Below are 15,355 nucleotides of genomic sequence, written 5' to 3' on the forward strand. Positions count from 1 at the left end.
TTGGGAACCATCTCCAAGATTTTAGCCAAGGTGCAGTAATTGTATCAGTCATCATCATTGTCCAATTCTGATCCTCCTTCATCCTCATTGTCAAAATACTCAGTCTTGTTACTGTCAGTGGCCTCTTCGTCGATTTGTACTCATTGTGGCATTTTACCTTTTCTTGTCCTCCTGGCTGCTTCACCTGTGCTGGCTTGGCAGTTGTTGTTGTCAGGGGTCTCGCGCCTGAAACCCAGGTCGGTCTGTCGAGATACTCGGTGACTATCAAACTGTGCGACAGATATTGTCTCAGTATCAGTGACTATCAAGTTGTGCAGTGACAGCAGACGGCATTCGTTGTATATACTATCATAGGTTTTGGCTGACCTCTGTGGACACTCCGTTCAGGGGTAGCTCGGCACAATCAATATCAATGTTATGATGACACCAAGGTCTGGTGTGAGTGTTGATGATGATGAGGTTGATGGTGTTGGTGATGAGATTGGTGATGTCGATGATAATGAGGTTGATGGTGTTGGTGATAAGGTTGGTGGCGTCAACACAAGTGTCCAGTGTGTTGACTTGATGCTTGAAGTGATCCCCAGACCGCAGTGGACTACTGCCTTCAGTTCTATCTTGATCCAGACCGCTAACCTGCTATGGGCGCCTTCGGATGTCAGGTAGTGGTGATACAACACACACACTATGATGAGGAGCAACCTTTGATGGATTGCTGCTATGCTGACTGAAACTAATATATACTTATGCTGAAGTGATAACTAGTTATGGTGAGTAGAGTGGATGAGGATCCACTCGACCTATTGATGATGAGAAAGCATGGTTATATACCTCTTCTCAGCATCGCCAGCAATGCTGCTCCTGCTCTCTCTCCAGAGAGTACCTTCTTCATCGAGTACTGCTCAGGGGCCTCTCCTGCTTGGCACCCCTGTGCCTCTTGAGCTGTGTCGACTCCTTCGACACTGCTCCTCCTCCTCATGACCTGGTGTTGACTCCTTCGACACTGCTCCTTCTCCTTTGATCAGTGACAGTTCCTTTGGCTCTTGTCTCTCGAGCCCCTGAGTGGTAACCATCTGCATGCTCCTTGAGCTTGGTCCTCTTTGTGGCTGTGCCTGCTCCTTGAGCTTGGTCCTCTTCATGGCTGTGCCTGCTCCTTGAGCTTGGTCCTCCTCGTGGCTGTGCTTGGCCCTTCTTTGCATGTGAGTCCGTAGGAGTCCATGGTCTCCATGGAGACTGCACTACAACCATGCTCTCTACTGATCTCGACTAGATCTTCGATACCTGTGCTCCTTCCATATGAACCCATGACCCTCCTGCTTCTTGAGCATCCAGGCCCATGACAGTTGTCTCCTGCCATATTTGAATGTTGTGGGTTCGAGCCCCATGTTGGGAGCCAGTTGAAATTAGATACACCACTCAGGAGGCCACAGTCAGGCACTCCTTTTAGTCTGATGCTCTATATGTAAAAGGCATATAATTATGTAAGGAGGTAACAACTAAGCTAAGAACATATATACATATTCTCTGCACCTGACTGTGCTCACTTTGTCAAGTCATGCCCATGTGCCACATAACTTCTTTCATAAGTGTTGTCATATCAACATGTCCCCTCCATACCATGGTGTCAATCCTTATGCATATGCTGCATTAGCTCCCACTAGCCTTGCATTTTGCTTGTCCTCCTCATCACCCAATGCCTTCCCAATTCCCCAATCCTGTGAGCTCCCATTTACTATGTCATGCATTGGCGATGCTGGTGCCCCTTCAACTATCTTCAACTCTACTCGAAAGCGTGGTCGCAATCGCTCCGTTTTCAGAACTCCGAAGACCTTCTCAATTAAGCGGTCCTGAGCAGTCGAATATCGTCACCCACAATGATTGGAAGATGCCTCGCAATTCCGGCCCTGTCAATGCATGGGTTTGTCCTCGACTCGACGTTTTCAGAACATTGTGCTGTTTGATTGATGACCTGGTCTTGTCCTCTTTATTCGATCTCAGGCACTACTTATTCATGTCTTTTTGCCTTCAGAAATATACTTTGCCGTGCCATGCTGCGGTCAGCTCGACATTTCGACGATTTGTGAGTGAGCTTTGTCTCACCAAAGATCGCAACGCATGGCATCCATGCACTACCAAGACCCGATCCAGAGGAACCAGCAGGGGTCAACCTCTGATAACTTTCGCCATTGTCGAGGCTGCACAAGCACTGTGGTGACTTCATACATTTCACGATACAATTGTTGTTCCCATTGTAGCAATCAGCTTGATGGGAGAACCAATAAGGCTCGTTCCCAGCTTGAGGGATTCAATTCTTAGGGTGTCTTTGGTTTTACTCAGCTTTGCGACACCTTTAGGGCCAATGCGGTGGAAGAGATATAAAGCAGATCAAAGTCGCCCGTCCTGTCTATCAGATCTCAAGCAAACAGCTTTCTACATTTTGCACGCACATTTTCTCCTCCTTGCCCTACTTCTTGCTGTACTAACTCACCATGAAGTTCTCTCTCCCGCAAGTCACGGTCTTCTTCCTCGTACTTTTCAGTGTGACTGCCGTCATCGAGGCATCCACTCCTCCGGGCAGGTTCGAGGAAGCCCTCGAAGGTCTTCTCAGCCTTGCCGATGAAACACGTGCTACTCGACCTCCTGCCAACGCCCGTCCTCAGGCTCCTCCTCATCAACCTCATCAGCGAGAGCCTCAGACTGATCAAATGTTGAGGAAACACAGTCGGGGCAGACAAGCAAGTGGCGAAATCATTATTGTTTTAAAGGCTAAGTACAAAGTGACATTGTGAACTATATATGCTTCTATGTTGGTCTCTGTGTGTGTGAATGGGTGACATGGCATGTGTGGCTGCATGCTGCTATTGAGTGGGATGGAGAGTGTTGGTGGGTGGTGTTGAGCATTGGTGGGAGTTGATGGGTGGTGACATGGAGTGAGGTTTGCAGAAGTCGGAAATACATTGAGCGGTCATGTGTTTTCACTGTCCCCCTCGCAAACTGAGTGGGCTGACGATCCAAGGTTAGCAATGCCAAGCATGGCGTGATTGCGGATGAGGTGATATTTCATGTCTATGTGTTTGAGCCTGGAGTGAAGTGCTTGGTCTTTTGCAACCTGGATGCATCTGGTGTTGTCCATTAGGATCACTGGGATATGGTCTCCGAAACTGAGGCCATGTAGCAAATGCTGATGGAAAAGGGCTTCGCATGTGGTGGCTGTCATGGGCCTGGATGCTCAAGAAGCAGGAGGGTCACGGGTTCATATGGAAGGAGCACAGGTATCGAAGATCTAGTCAATACCAGTAGAGAGCATGGTCATAGTGCAGTCTCCATGGAGACCATGGACTCCTACGGACTCACATGCAAAGGAGGACATGAGCCACATGTGAGGAGGGCCAGGCACAGCCACGAGGAGGACCAAGCTCAAGGGGCAGGCACAGCCACGAAGAGGACCAAGCTCAGATGGTTACCACTCAGGGGCTCAAGAGACAAGAGTCAAAGGAACTCTCACTGGTCAAAGGAGAAGGAGCAGTGTATAGGACACTAGCAGGCAGGTCCTGAGGAGGAGGAGCAGTGTCGAAGGAGTCAACACCAGGTCATGAGGAGGAGGAGCAGTGTCGAAGGAGTCAACACCACTCAAGAGGCACAGGGGTGCCAAGCAGGAGAGGCCCCTGAGCAGTACTCGATGAAGAAGGTACTCTCTGGAGAGAGAGCAGGAGCAGCATTGCTGGCAATGCTGTGAAGAGGTATATAACCATGCTTTCTCATCATCATAGGTCAAGTGGATCCTCATCCACTCTACTCACCATACAACTAGTCAATACTTTAGAAACATAAGTACTCATTAGTTACAGTCAGCATAGCAGCAATCTATCAAGGTTGCTCCTCATCATAGTGTGTGTGTTGTATCACCACTACCTGATGTCCATAGGTGCCCCATAGTAGGTTAGCGGTCCGGATATAGATAGAACCAAAGGCAGTAGTCCACTGTGGTCCGGGGATCACTTCAAGTGTCAAAGTCAACACACTGGACACTTGTGTTGACGCCACCAACCTTATCACCAACACCATCAACCTCATTCTCATCAACACCCACCAACCTTATCACCAACACCATCAACCTCATCATCATCAACACTCACACCAGACCTTGGTGTCATCATAACTGAAGCATTGATATTGATCGTGCCTAGCTACCCCTGAATGGAGTGTCCACAGAGGTCAGCCGAAACCTACGATAGTATATACAACGAACGCCACCTGCTGTCACTGCACAACATGATAGTCACCGATACCAAGACAATAGCTGTTGCACAGTTTGATAGTCACCGAGTATCTCGACAGACCGACCTGGGTTTCAGGCGCGAGACCCCTGACAGACTTGTCTTGCAGAAAATGTGCTGAATTCAACCAAAAGATCAGCAGGTTGTGACTTGGTGCCAAAAACCTCCATCCTTTATGTTCTTCATCATATCCCACAAAGATTGCAGGTATGGCCGGTTCATCAAGCTTCTTGCATTTCGCTTTGGGAACATTGACCCATGCAAGGCAACCAAAAGTCTGAAGCATGTTGAAAGGTTTGTGTGGGTCCTTGTCATAGAAAATGTGATATGGTATCTGGCTGTCAACATTTGGTAAGAAGTTCTTCGTGAATGCTGCAGCTGTTGTGGCAAATGGCCAGAAAGTTTGCAGTAGGTGATGTGTGTGCATCATGGTGATCATCATCTCCCTGATTGTCCTGATTGTACATTTGGCTCTATCATTCTGCTCACTGGTGTAGGCCGATGTTTTCTGCCAGCAAAACCCTGCCTCATTTTGCCAGCTAATGGCAGCCACTAAGATCCATTTGCCCCCATTGTCTGAGTGAAGTGTTTTAAGTTTGTGGCCTGTCTGCACCTCAGCATAATGAATCCATTCCTTTAATACCTGTAGTGCATCCAACTTGGCCCAGAGTGGCTTCATGTACATGAAGCTTGAGGCATCGTCAATGGCAACTAACAGGCATGTGACCTCAGTCTTTGTGGACCAGTGCATAGCCAGATCGACATGCACCAAATCCAGTGGTTCCTTGGCATGGGCACCACTTCCCCTGCCCATTTGGGCTTTGGTCGACTTGCCAATGATGCAGTCTTGGCATTTGCAGCTTGGGAGTTTGATTTTGTACAGCTTTTCAATCAATTTCAACTTGTTCCGCCCCAAGTGGCTGCATCGCTCATGCATGAAACCTGGGGTGAACTTGTGTCTTTCAGCTTTTGTCTCATCATCAAATGTTTTGGGTAATCCAGATAATCCATTGTCTGGGTATGTTAACATTGCTTCTTGCTGTGGTTGAGAGATTTCATAATGTCTTGTGTGGGAGTTGAGATCACTGGTAATGGTCATACCATCTTGTAGTTCCAGAATCACATGCTTAGAGTCAAAGGTCACACATGCACCATTGTTTGCTAATGCTTTTACCAATATCAGGTTTGTGTCCAAATCTGGAACATAAAGTATGTTATCAAGCAGTACTTCATGACCATTTACATTGAGCATAGCTTGACTGATTGCCATGATGCGAATCTTCATTCCACTTGCAGTCTTCACAAAACCAGTGCAAGGAGTGGAGGAAATAAGATTTGATTTCTTGTTTATGACATGATTGGTGGCACCTGAGTCTACAATCCAGTTCATGGGTTGCCAATCCAGGGAGGCATGGTAGGCAGAGGTGATGTTGCACCAATCATCCTAGGTGGACATTTGGTTTGAGACCTGGGTCTGTGCAGGTACTTCTCTATGAGTCTTCTTTTGACAATACTTGGATATATGGTTCTCCATGTTGCAATGGTAGCAATGTCAGATGCCATCAGATCCAGGCTTGCCATGTCAATAGGCCTTCTTGTTTAGGACTTGCCCATTGGCTAAGTTTGCCTGAGCAGTCTTGAGGTCGCCAGCCCTGTGGTCCATTTGAGCAGTCATGCTGTCTTGGCATCTAGACAGTGCAGCACATAGTATCTCATAATTTGATGCCATTCCAGTGTCTTCAAGAGTGACAATACAGTGATGGTAAGAAGTGACATACTGAGCCTGGTCTATGAGCATCTTGACCTTGAGGATCTCAGGGAGCACATGGCCCATGGATTTGGCTTTGGCCCAGTGCTCATTGATGTCAGCCATAAGCTTGCAGATGTTCACTTGGAACATGCAAATCTTTCCAACTTCATTGAGCAAAGTTGATTCAGCAATCTTCTCCATCTTCATGAGGTCCTTCTTCAGTCTGCAATAGAGATTGTGCAACTTCCAAGGCTCCAAGTTGGCTGGGCATACAAATAGATAGTTGACATTATTGGTTCCAGTGAGCAGAGCACTACTCTGGAGGATGGTGCATAATTCACCATTGAGAGCACAGTTGTACTTCTTGTCCTCTGGGGCTATGGTACCATTGAGGTGTTTCACGGCTGTGGGCCAGTTGGATAGGATGCCCTGGAAATGGGGGTTCCAAGCATACCAGTTCCTGGTTGTGAGCTTGGGTGCTTCTTTGAGGGTGCCATGAATCTGAGAGAGTCATTGATGAAAGTCAGAGTGGCACAATGGTTTCTTGTATGCATTGGAGTTCCTTGCTTTGTTGCACTTTGTAAGCTCGATAAGTATGCTGTCATGGGCCTGAATGCTCAGGAAGCAGGAGGGTCACTGGTTCATATGGAAGGAGCACAGGTATCAGAGATCTAGTCGATACCAGTAGAGAGCATGGTCATAGTGCAGTCTCCATGGAGACCATGGACTCCTATGGACTCACATGCAAAGGAGCACTGAGCCATATGCGAGGAGGGCCAGGCACAGCCACGAGGAGGACCAAGCTCAAGGAGCAGGCACAGCCACGAAGAGGACCAAGCTCAAGGAGCATGCAGATGGTTACCACTCAGGGGCTCGAGAGACAAGAGTCAAAGGAACCATCACTGGTCAAAGGAGAAGGAGCAGTGTATAGGGAACCAGCAAGCAGGTCCTGAGGAGGAGGAGCAGTGTTGAAGGAGTCGACACCACTCAGGAGGCACAGGGGTGCCAAACAAGCAGGATAGCAAGGAGGAGGAGCAGTGCTAGAGGGGCCCCTGTACAGTACTCGATGAAGAAGGTACTCTCTGGAGAGAGAGCAGGAGCAGTGTCGCTGGCGACACTGTGAAGAGGTATATAACCATATTTCTCATCATCAAAGGTCAAGTGGATCCTCATCCACTCTACACCATCATAACTAGTTATCACTTCAGCATAAGTATATATTAGTTTCAGTCAGCATAGTAGCAATCTATCAAGGTTGCTCCTCATCATAGTGCATGTGTTGTATCACCACTACCTGATGTCCAAAGGTGGCCCATAGCAGGTCAGTGGTCTGGATATAGATAGAACCAAAGGCAGTAGTCCACTGTGGTCTGGGGATCACTTCAAGCATCAGTCAACACACTGGACACTTGTGTTGATGCCACCAACCTTATCACCAACACCATCAACCTTATCACCAACACCATCAACCTCATCATCATCAACACTCACACCAGACCTTGGTGTCATCATAACCTACATATTGATATTGATTGTGCCAAGCTACCCCTGAACAGAGTGTCCACAGAGGTCAGCCGAAACCTATGATAGTATATACAACAAACACCACCCACTGTCATTGCACAACTTGATAGTCACCGAGCAACTAACTTGTTGAGACCAATACTGAGACAATAGCTGTCACACAGTTTGATAGTCACCAGGTACCTCGACAGACCGACCTGGGTTTCAGGCGCGAGACCCCTGACATATGCCTCTGAGTGTTTTGGGGTTTAAGTTGTTAATGGTGTTGATGTTGTAATGCATGTTGTCCCCCTCGTCATCATTGTTGTCAGAGTCATAGCATGAGGGGGTGTCTGTGCCAAGCACCATTTGCCAGTGTGGTGCCTTGGGAGCCCTCTCTTTGGGCAGGGGATCAGATAGTTTGCTGCTCTTGGCATCGGAGTTGTGGATGCATGGGGGCATGCTGAATTGTTGGGCTTGGCGAAGGCAGGCCCTTTCTTTGGGCAGTGGAGGCAGGTGAGGATATGGGTCAGACAGTGTGGCGAAGTGGGGCAGCGTTCCCACAGTAGAGCTTCAGACTCTTAATCTGTTGAGGAAACACAGTTGGGGTGGACAAGCAAGTGGCAAAATTGTTATTGTTTTAAAGGCTAAGTACAAAGTGACATCATGAACTATATATGCTTCTACATTGGTCTCTGTGTGTGTGAATGGGTGATGTGGCATGTGTGGCTGCATGCTGCTATTGAGTGGGATGGAGAGCATTGGTGGGTGGTGTTGAGTGTTGGTGGGAGTTGACAGGTGGTGACATGGAGTGAGGTTTGCAGAAGTCAGAAATACATTGAGCAGTCATGTGTTTTCACTTCAAAACCAGCCTCCTTCGCACAGAGGAAGTGGATTGTTCGGCAACAAAAGGGTCCAGGCTCCAGACCATGATGATCAGCGCTTCTACAGGGCCTTTAGCAAGTAGTCATACTGCTTCAAACTAGCCATCTGCTCGAGACACTACGGGTTAGTCTTTTTCTACCGCAACGACATTGTTTGCCCTTCCAATGTCTCTTCCTTAACGCTTACGAGCAATGCCTCAAGTTTATCTGTTCATTCATAATGATTCTGCAATGTCGATTACCTTCCTCCACCGTCTTCACTGCGTCTAAACTGTGTCGCTTCATGCAATACGCCTGCTCGTGAGCCGCGGCTTCGATGACTCACCCAAGCAACCTCTCGAATAATGATCAATCTGCTTTGCCAAGCTTTAGGATTGATTCACGGAGCTGTGAGCAAAATTTAATCGGCCAACCCACTGGTATGGATGTACATGTAGTAGCTGTCAATTGAGTCGCAGCAGCAATTTAGTGATATGAAGTATATAAAACAAAAAAAAAATTCGACCCCACCACAATTTGAAAGGTGTGGGCGGAAATTTGGCAAAAAATTGACCAGCCTGGGGCTCGAACCCAGAATCTCCTGATAACTTATCACTCGATTAAGATCGTAGTCAGACGCCTTACCATTGGGCCAACCGGCCATTTTACGTTGCTTTATTATAGCATTGTATAAAACAAAATGCCGGCTACCGCACGACAACACAGTTGAAGATGGCAAGTGAAACACGACTGATCGGAGCTACTTGCAAGCTCAACTGCACAGGCATATAACTTCTTGAATACTTGTCATCTAAAATTGTATGCTACTGTATGCATGAACATATGTATATATATCTGATGGTCACTTCCAATCCCACATTTATCCATGATGAGTCACCACTCTTGGTCACCCCTGAGTTGTTATCCAATGTGTGTCATCATGGCAACACATGTGCATCCCACATGAATTTCCGACTGTGTGCAGCTTTTCCCATTAGACATTCATTTAGGTCTTGCTTATGCTCCACAGACCCCATTATCCCATTGTGGTGCCAATGCATCTTCAACTCCCCCCTTTGACAGCATCTCAAGTCCCAACGACTGTGCTAGCTGAGATGTTGTCAACCCTTTTAGTGGCTTTGTTAAGATGTCTGCCACGTTGTTCACTGTTCCAACAAATTTGATTGCTATTTCCCCATCCTGTATGTGGTCCCTAACAAAGTGATACCTGGTATCTATGTGTTTCAGTTTCCAATGTTTTGCTGGGTCCTTACTCACTTGAATACATCCTTGACTGTCAGTATGTAAGGTTGGCTGGATCGTTCCTGCCTCTAGATCCCTGAGGAGATAGGAGAAGAATAGTGCTTCTCTTGCTGCCTCTGAGGCAGCAACGAATTCAGCTTCCATGGCTGATAATGCCACACACTTTTGGATGTGCAATTTCCAGCTGATGGGACACCCATGCACATATGTTACAGCTCCTGAGGTGCTCCTTTGTCTGTTTGTTGGGTCTGATGCCCAATTTGCATCCATGTATGTAATGATTGCATGTCCTGAATGCTTGTTCAATTGGTCTCCAAATATGAGTTTATACTCACTGGTTTGGTTCAGGTACTTAAGCAGATGGATGGCTGCCCTCCATGCCCCATTGGTTGGGTTTGACATGTATCTTGCCAGTATCCCTACTGTGAATGATATATCCAGGCATGTGGTATTCGAAACCCATAGTAGTTGTCCAACTAACTCCTGGTATCGCTTGGCTTCTACTGGGTTACATTTATCTTCTCCAGTCAAACTCACTGTTCCTTGCATTGGTACCCAGGACTTCTGACTGGTCGTTTGTAACCACTTGTTCACCATGGCTCTTATGTAGGCTGATAAGTCAAGTGACATCCTCCTTTCTGCCCTGTTTCAGTTTATGCATACACCCAGAAACTCTCTCACTGGCCCATTATCTTCTGTTCCCCATTTAGCCATTATCTCCTTCTTAGTTTGATCTATCTCCTTTCAGCTGGGGGATGCTATAAGCATGTCATCCACATATGCTGTAATAATAGTTAGATTATTCCTGGTCCCTCTTGAGTACAGACAAGGTGCACTTGGCATGCAGTAAAAACCCATACTTCACAAATGTGAGTCCAATTCCAAGTTCCATTCTCTGCCTGATTGTTTTAGCCCATACAGTCCCTTGATTAGCTTTAGGTGCTTTCCTGGAGGGATCTTGGTCCCAATCAGTGGCTTCAAGAACATGTCATGGTGTAGCATCAAATTCAGATATGCTTGTTTGACATCAATGCAGTCTACCTCCCAATCTTGCACAGTTGCTATGGCTAGGACTCCTCGGATAGATTGGATAGGTGCCACAGGTGCAAACACCTCTGTATAATCAATTCCTTGTCTTTGCATGAACCCTCGAGCTACCAGCCTTGCTTTGAATTTTGTCAGGATCAGATCTACATCCATCTTGATTTTTAAAACCCAACATGTGTTGATGGCATTCATCCCCTTTGGAAGGTTGGTGATTTCCCATGTGCCCATGGCTCTAAGTCCATCCAACTCCTTATGCATTGCTTCTTTCCAATGTTGCTTGTCTTCTCCAGATAAAGCTTCACTTACAGTCAGATCCAGGTTCCTCTGTCTATCATGGCTCATTGCTGTGAGTCCAAGAATTGGGTCACCAGCCTGTATTCCAGAGTCAGTCTCATTCTTTGTATATTTTGCCATATCCTCAATGGAGTCCTTTTCATCATTTGGTTCATTGATTGCATTCATATCCAAATGCTCATCATGGGGCTCTCTTTCCCTTTCATTGAATAGATTTTCGTTTGTGTACCCTAAGTCACTGAGGTCTGCCTTGTCTGCTAGCACTGGTGGTGACTGCATTCTTGTTGGGCACCATTCTGTTCTGTCAGACCAGCACTTGACTTCCATGAACTTCACAGAGTTGCTCCAGAATATGTTTGGGTTATAGTCTGGACTATAGAAGAGCCACCCTCTTCTTTCCAAACTGTATCCCAGGAATATGGTTGCCACTGCTTGTTGGTCCAACCTCTTGCTGTCTCTTTTAACTTTAGGGATGTTAACCCATGCTAAACATCCAAAAACCCATAAGAACTTTATGAGCTGCTCCAGTGACTTCCCGAACATGACTTGGTATGGGAACTCACCATCAACATTGGGTGTGAGATTTATTTTGAATGCTGCAGCCTGGATTGCATACAGCCAGAAGCTTCTTGGCAGTTTCCTCTGCATGAGTAGCATTCTCATCTTTTCTCCTAGACTTCTGTTCATTCTTTCCACACATCCATTTTGCTTGCTGTTGTACCCAACTCTCATCTGCCATTCTATACCTTTATCATATGCCCAGTCAAGTGCATCATTGCTTCACCACTCCATTCCTTGGTCTGATCATATGGCTTTCAGTCTCTTTCCCATCTGTGTTTCGAGGTATGATACTATGGCTTGGAGTTTGGAGAACACATGGCTCTTCTGTAATAAGGGCTGCACATACATGTACTTGCTATGGTCATCAACCAATACCAGTGTGCATGTATATTCTGCTGCATGCGAGGAGTCAACTATCAAGTTGATATGGATGAGGTCAAGTGGGGAGACAGATTTCTCACCACTACCTTGTCCCATTCAAGCTGTCATACTCTGGGATTGGATGCATTGCTCACATGTTTGGGTCATATCCAGATCCAATTCAGCCATGTTCTTATCCTTTAAAAGGTTGGTAATGGCCCTTGTCTTATCTTGACCTGGGTGCCCTAGGTGCTCATGCCATAGTTGTTGCTTAGATATCCTGGTTTTGCTTTCTATCTGCTCAAAATCTTCATTAACATCCTCAAATAATGATGTTGATGTGATCATTGCATTCTCTTGCCATGCATCACCTTGGAACTCTAAAAGTCCTTGCTCATGATTCTTGGTCATCTTGAGTAGTGTACTGTTCACTAAGTGTATTTGCCCACTGGTGGAATCCAATTTCACTCATGCTCCTTCATCTGTTAATGAGTTGGTTGACAAAAGGTTAATATTGAGATGCCTAACATATAGTACATGATGGAGTAGTACATCTCCATTACTTGTTGATATGCTGGCATCTCCAATAGCTGTTGCTTCTAAAACTTTACTTCCAGCTGTGAATACATGTTTTCGGCAAGTTTTAGGATTGATGAGCATACTGTAAATATTAACCATATGATAACTGGCCCCTGAGTCTAAGATCCAGTGAGGGGTTCTTTTAGAGCCAGGGGGTCTCTGCCAACTCGGTGCAAAGGAGCACCATGGTTCCTATTTGGTCTTGGCTAGGGGAGAATTCTCCAGGATGGTTACTGTAGTGTCACACTGGCTAATCCTGTGTCCCAGTCACTTGCAGACCCAGCACCAGAGCTTTCGAGGTTGAACACTAACTTTGGTGTTGGCATTGTCTTCATCCTTCTTGTCCTTTGCAGCTGGTTCCTCTTGGTTGTTGCTGCCAGCGACTCTGGCACTAGCCTGGTGAGGGTCAATCTTTTGGGTGGGATAATTCTCAACCACTGATTGTCGGATAGTTAGGGTTGTAGCAAGTGCATTGAAAGTGAGTTGACTGATGGTGGCAACTGTTTTTTTATACACAGGGTGGCGGATAGTGCACTTCTGTAGGGTCAAAAACAAGGTGTCATCTGCAAATGGTTTTCCCAGTAAACTGCTCTCTGTCTGGATTGTCCTAATCTCCTGGATGAGCTTCTGGACATCGGAATTGTACATTCTGAGCTCACCTAGCTGGGCTATGAGGGCAATTCAATGTGAGGTTATGATGGCTTCATTGGTCAATCCATTTTCAATCTTCTTCCAGATCTGGTGGAAAGTGTGGTGTTCCCTAATGATGTCAAGGATTAGACAGTTGATGTTGTATTCCCCAGTGGTGTCAATAGTGCCACATACTGCATTTGTGAGGGCATCATCGAATGCATGATTCCACTTGGGGTAGTTCTTGTCATATGTTCCCTCAAGGTGTTTCATGGCATGGGGGACAGATTGAAGAAAAGACTTGATGTGGACATTCCAACTATAGTAGCTTTGTGATGTCAACTTGGGCACTGGCTCGAGGAGCTTCACCAGAGTGTGAAAGTTGTATCATTTGCTGCTGCTGTTTTGATCAGAATCAGAATCAGTTTCTTCATCGGTCACTTCAATTTCAGTTTCGTTGGTGGCATCATTATTGGGAACTTGTGGTTGAGGAGCTTTACCCTTTCTACCTCCTTTGGCTTTACTTGCACCTGCTTGTATTTCAGTGTTGTCTGTCATGGCGACAAAGGGTTCCCAGTTACCTCAGTCAGGAGAGCTTCAGACTCTTAATCAGTTGAAGATGGCAAGTGAAATGTGACTGATCGGAGCTACTTGCAAGCTCAACTGCACAGGCATATAACTTCTTGAATACTTGTCATCTAAAATTGTATGCTACTGTATGCATGAACATATGTATATATATCTGATGGTTGCTTCCAATCCCATGTTTATCCATGATGAGTCACCACTCTTGGTCACCCCTGAGTTGTTATCCAATGTGTGTCATCATGGCAATGCATGTGCATCCCACATGAATTTCTGACTGTGTGCAGCTTTTCCCATTAGACATTCATTTAGGTCTTGCTTACGCTCCGCGGACCCCGTTATCCCGTTGTGGTGCCGACGCATCTTCAACTAACACACAGAGGACATCGACAAACGACAGCAATTATGCACAAGCTCCAATGTCAAGCATCAGCCATCTCAATTCACAAGATTGTAACACTATCGATCTTGCATGCAGCTCAGGATGACTTTTCGACGGACCTTCAGCTTGCATCGCTACGATGGTGGTAAGCTCGAGGTGTGGATTGAATGTGTACAGCATCGACGATCGAGTTCGTACAGCTGAGGAGGTCTACCCGTCCTGGCCCGCGCCAATTTGCAACTTGATCCCGCATCGAGCTAGTTTTGCCAGCGTATCAGCTTCATCTCTCGGCAGTACTGATGTGAGCCATTACTGATCTTTACTGACCGAACCTCGGTAGGGGTTCGCCGCAATCGCGCGCTCGTTCATACCACGCTCCGGTCCTGGTAATGGAAGGTGACGGGTGTCCGAGGATTGTTGGGCCAGCCCCGTTCCTATCATCTCCTGCATGCTATATATAGACCAGCTAGGATGTCTTTACTTCCCGTTGTCTGCACAACAATATTTTCATTATCTTTCGCAATGAGACTTCTTCATCTCTTCTTCCTCCTCCTCGCCCCCCTTACCTTGGCCTCAGCCGTCAGAACGGGCCGCTTTTCATCATCAACTGTTGAAGAGCTCTCTTCTCACCCACCCAAATTTCTCGATGCAAGCGGCTGGGGTAAAGGTCTGAGAGCAGTCCTCCGACGACTGCGCTCCAAGTTCCTCTCTACTAACCTTTCCGAGACAGCGTCTCGTACTTCGACATCGGCTCGTGCTGGAAGTGAAAGATTCTCTGTTCCTCAAGAAGACGGGTTTATCTTGTATACTGGATTCAATACTCCCCCTTCTGCTTCTACTTCCCCGCTCCGCATAGACGAGGGGAAGAGAAGAGATCTGGGCCTATGGACAAAAGCTAAATTCACCGCCGAAGCTGCACGAAAATCGGCGGGAGGTGAGGATCTGTTCTCGCTCAGGTTGAAAAAATACTTGGATGTGAGTATCGATGTCAACACGCCGAGAGGAAGGATGAGAGGTGGTGATGGGTTGTCTCCTTGACTGAAGAAGCCTAATGGTGCGGCGGCGAAGGTTTAGAGGGGAAAAGAGACAGAGGTCTTGCCTAATTGTCCAAGATTGAGCCGAGCTGGAATCGAAGAAAGCAGAGTGGCGGGAGATGGAGGGGACAGTCCGAGTATGCGCAGTTTCACTTTCACTCATAATTTCGAAGGAGAGAGGGGGGACGAGTTCAGGTTTCCCACCGACACCCGGAGACTTTCCAACGTAA

The 15,355-nt window shown here is 46.8% G+C and overlaps 3 protein-coding genes and 1 non-coding gene across 4 annotated transcripts; 2 read left to right on the top strand and 2 right to left on the bottom strand.

Annotated features, from left to right (window-relative positions):
• Nucleotides 1–2,486: 2,486 nt before the first annotated feature.
• Nucleotides 2,487–2,786, top strand: UHO2_06869 (uncharacterized protein; the record flags this gene model as incomplete). The annotated part of the gene is made up of 1 exon (XM_041557907.1): nucleotides 2,487–2,786. The coding sequence occupies one exon, from the start codon at nucleotides 2,487–2,489 to the stop codon at nucleotides 2,784–2,786; it is 300 nt and encodes a 99-aa protein (XP_041413841.1).
• A 1,709-nt stretch (nucleotides 2,787–4,495) lies between these two features.
• UHO2_06870 (uncharacterized protein) lies at nucleotides 4,496–6,538 on the bottom strand (the record flags this gene model as incomplete). Its single annotated transcript, XM_041557908.1, has 4 exons — nucleotides 4,496–4,551; nucleotides 4,764–5,718; nucleotides 5,881–6,453; nucleotides 6,479–6,538. 4 exons carry the CDS (start codon nucleotides 6,536–6,538, stop codon nucleotides 4,496–4,498), a joined length of 1,644 nt encoding a protein of 547 aa, XP_041413842.1.
• A 2,422-nt stretch (nucleotides 6,539–8,960) lies between these two features.
• tRNA-Arg(ACG) lies at nucleotides 8,961–9,052 on the bottom strand. The gene has a single exon. It is a non-coding gene; the product is annotated as a tRNA-Arg (tRNA).
• A 5,561-nt stretch (nucleotides 9,053–14,613) lies between these two features.
• On the top strand, nucleotides 14,614–15,129 carry UHO2_06871 (uncharacterized protein; the record flags this gene model as incomplete). The annotated part of the gene is made up of 1 exon (XM_041557909.1): nucleotides 14,614–15,129. The coding sequence occupies one exon, from the start codon at nucleotides 14,614–14,616 to the stop codon at nucleotides 15,127–15,129; it is 516 nt and encodes a 171-aa protein (XP_041413843.1).
• Between the last annotated feature and the right edge of the window lie 226 nt (nucleotides 15,130–15,355).

Source organism: Ustilago hordei, assembly GCF_900519145.1.
Source record: "Ustilago hordei strain Uho2 genome assembly, contig: UHO2_contig_21, whole genome shotgun sequence".
Classification (NCBI taxonomy): Eukaryota; Fungi; Basidiomycota; class Ustilaginomycetes; order Ustilaginales; family Ustilaginaceae; genus Ustilago; species Ustilago hordei.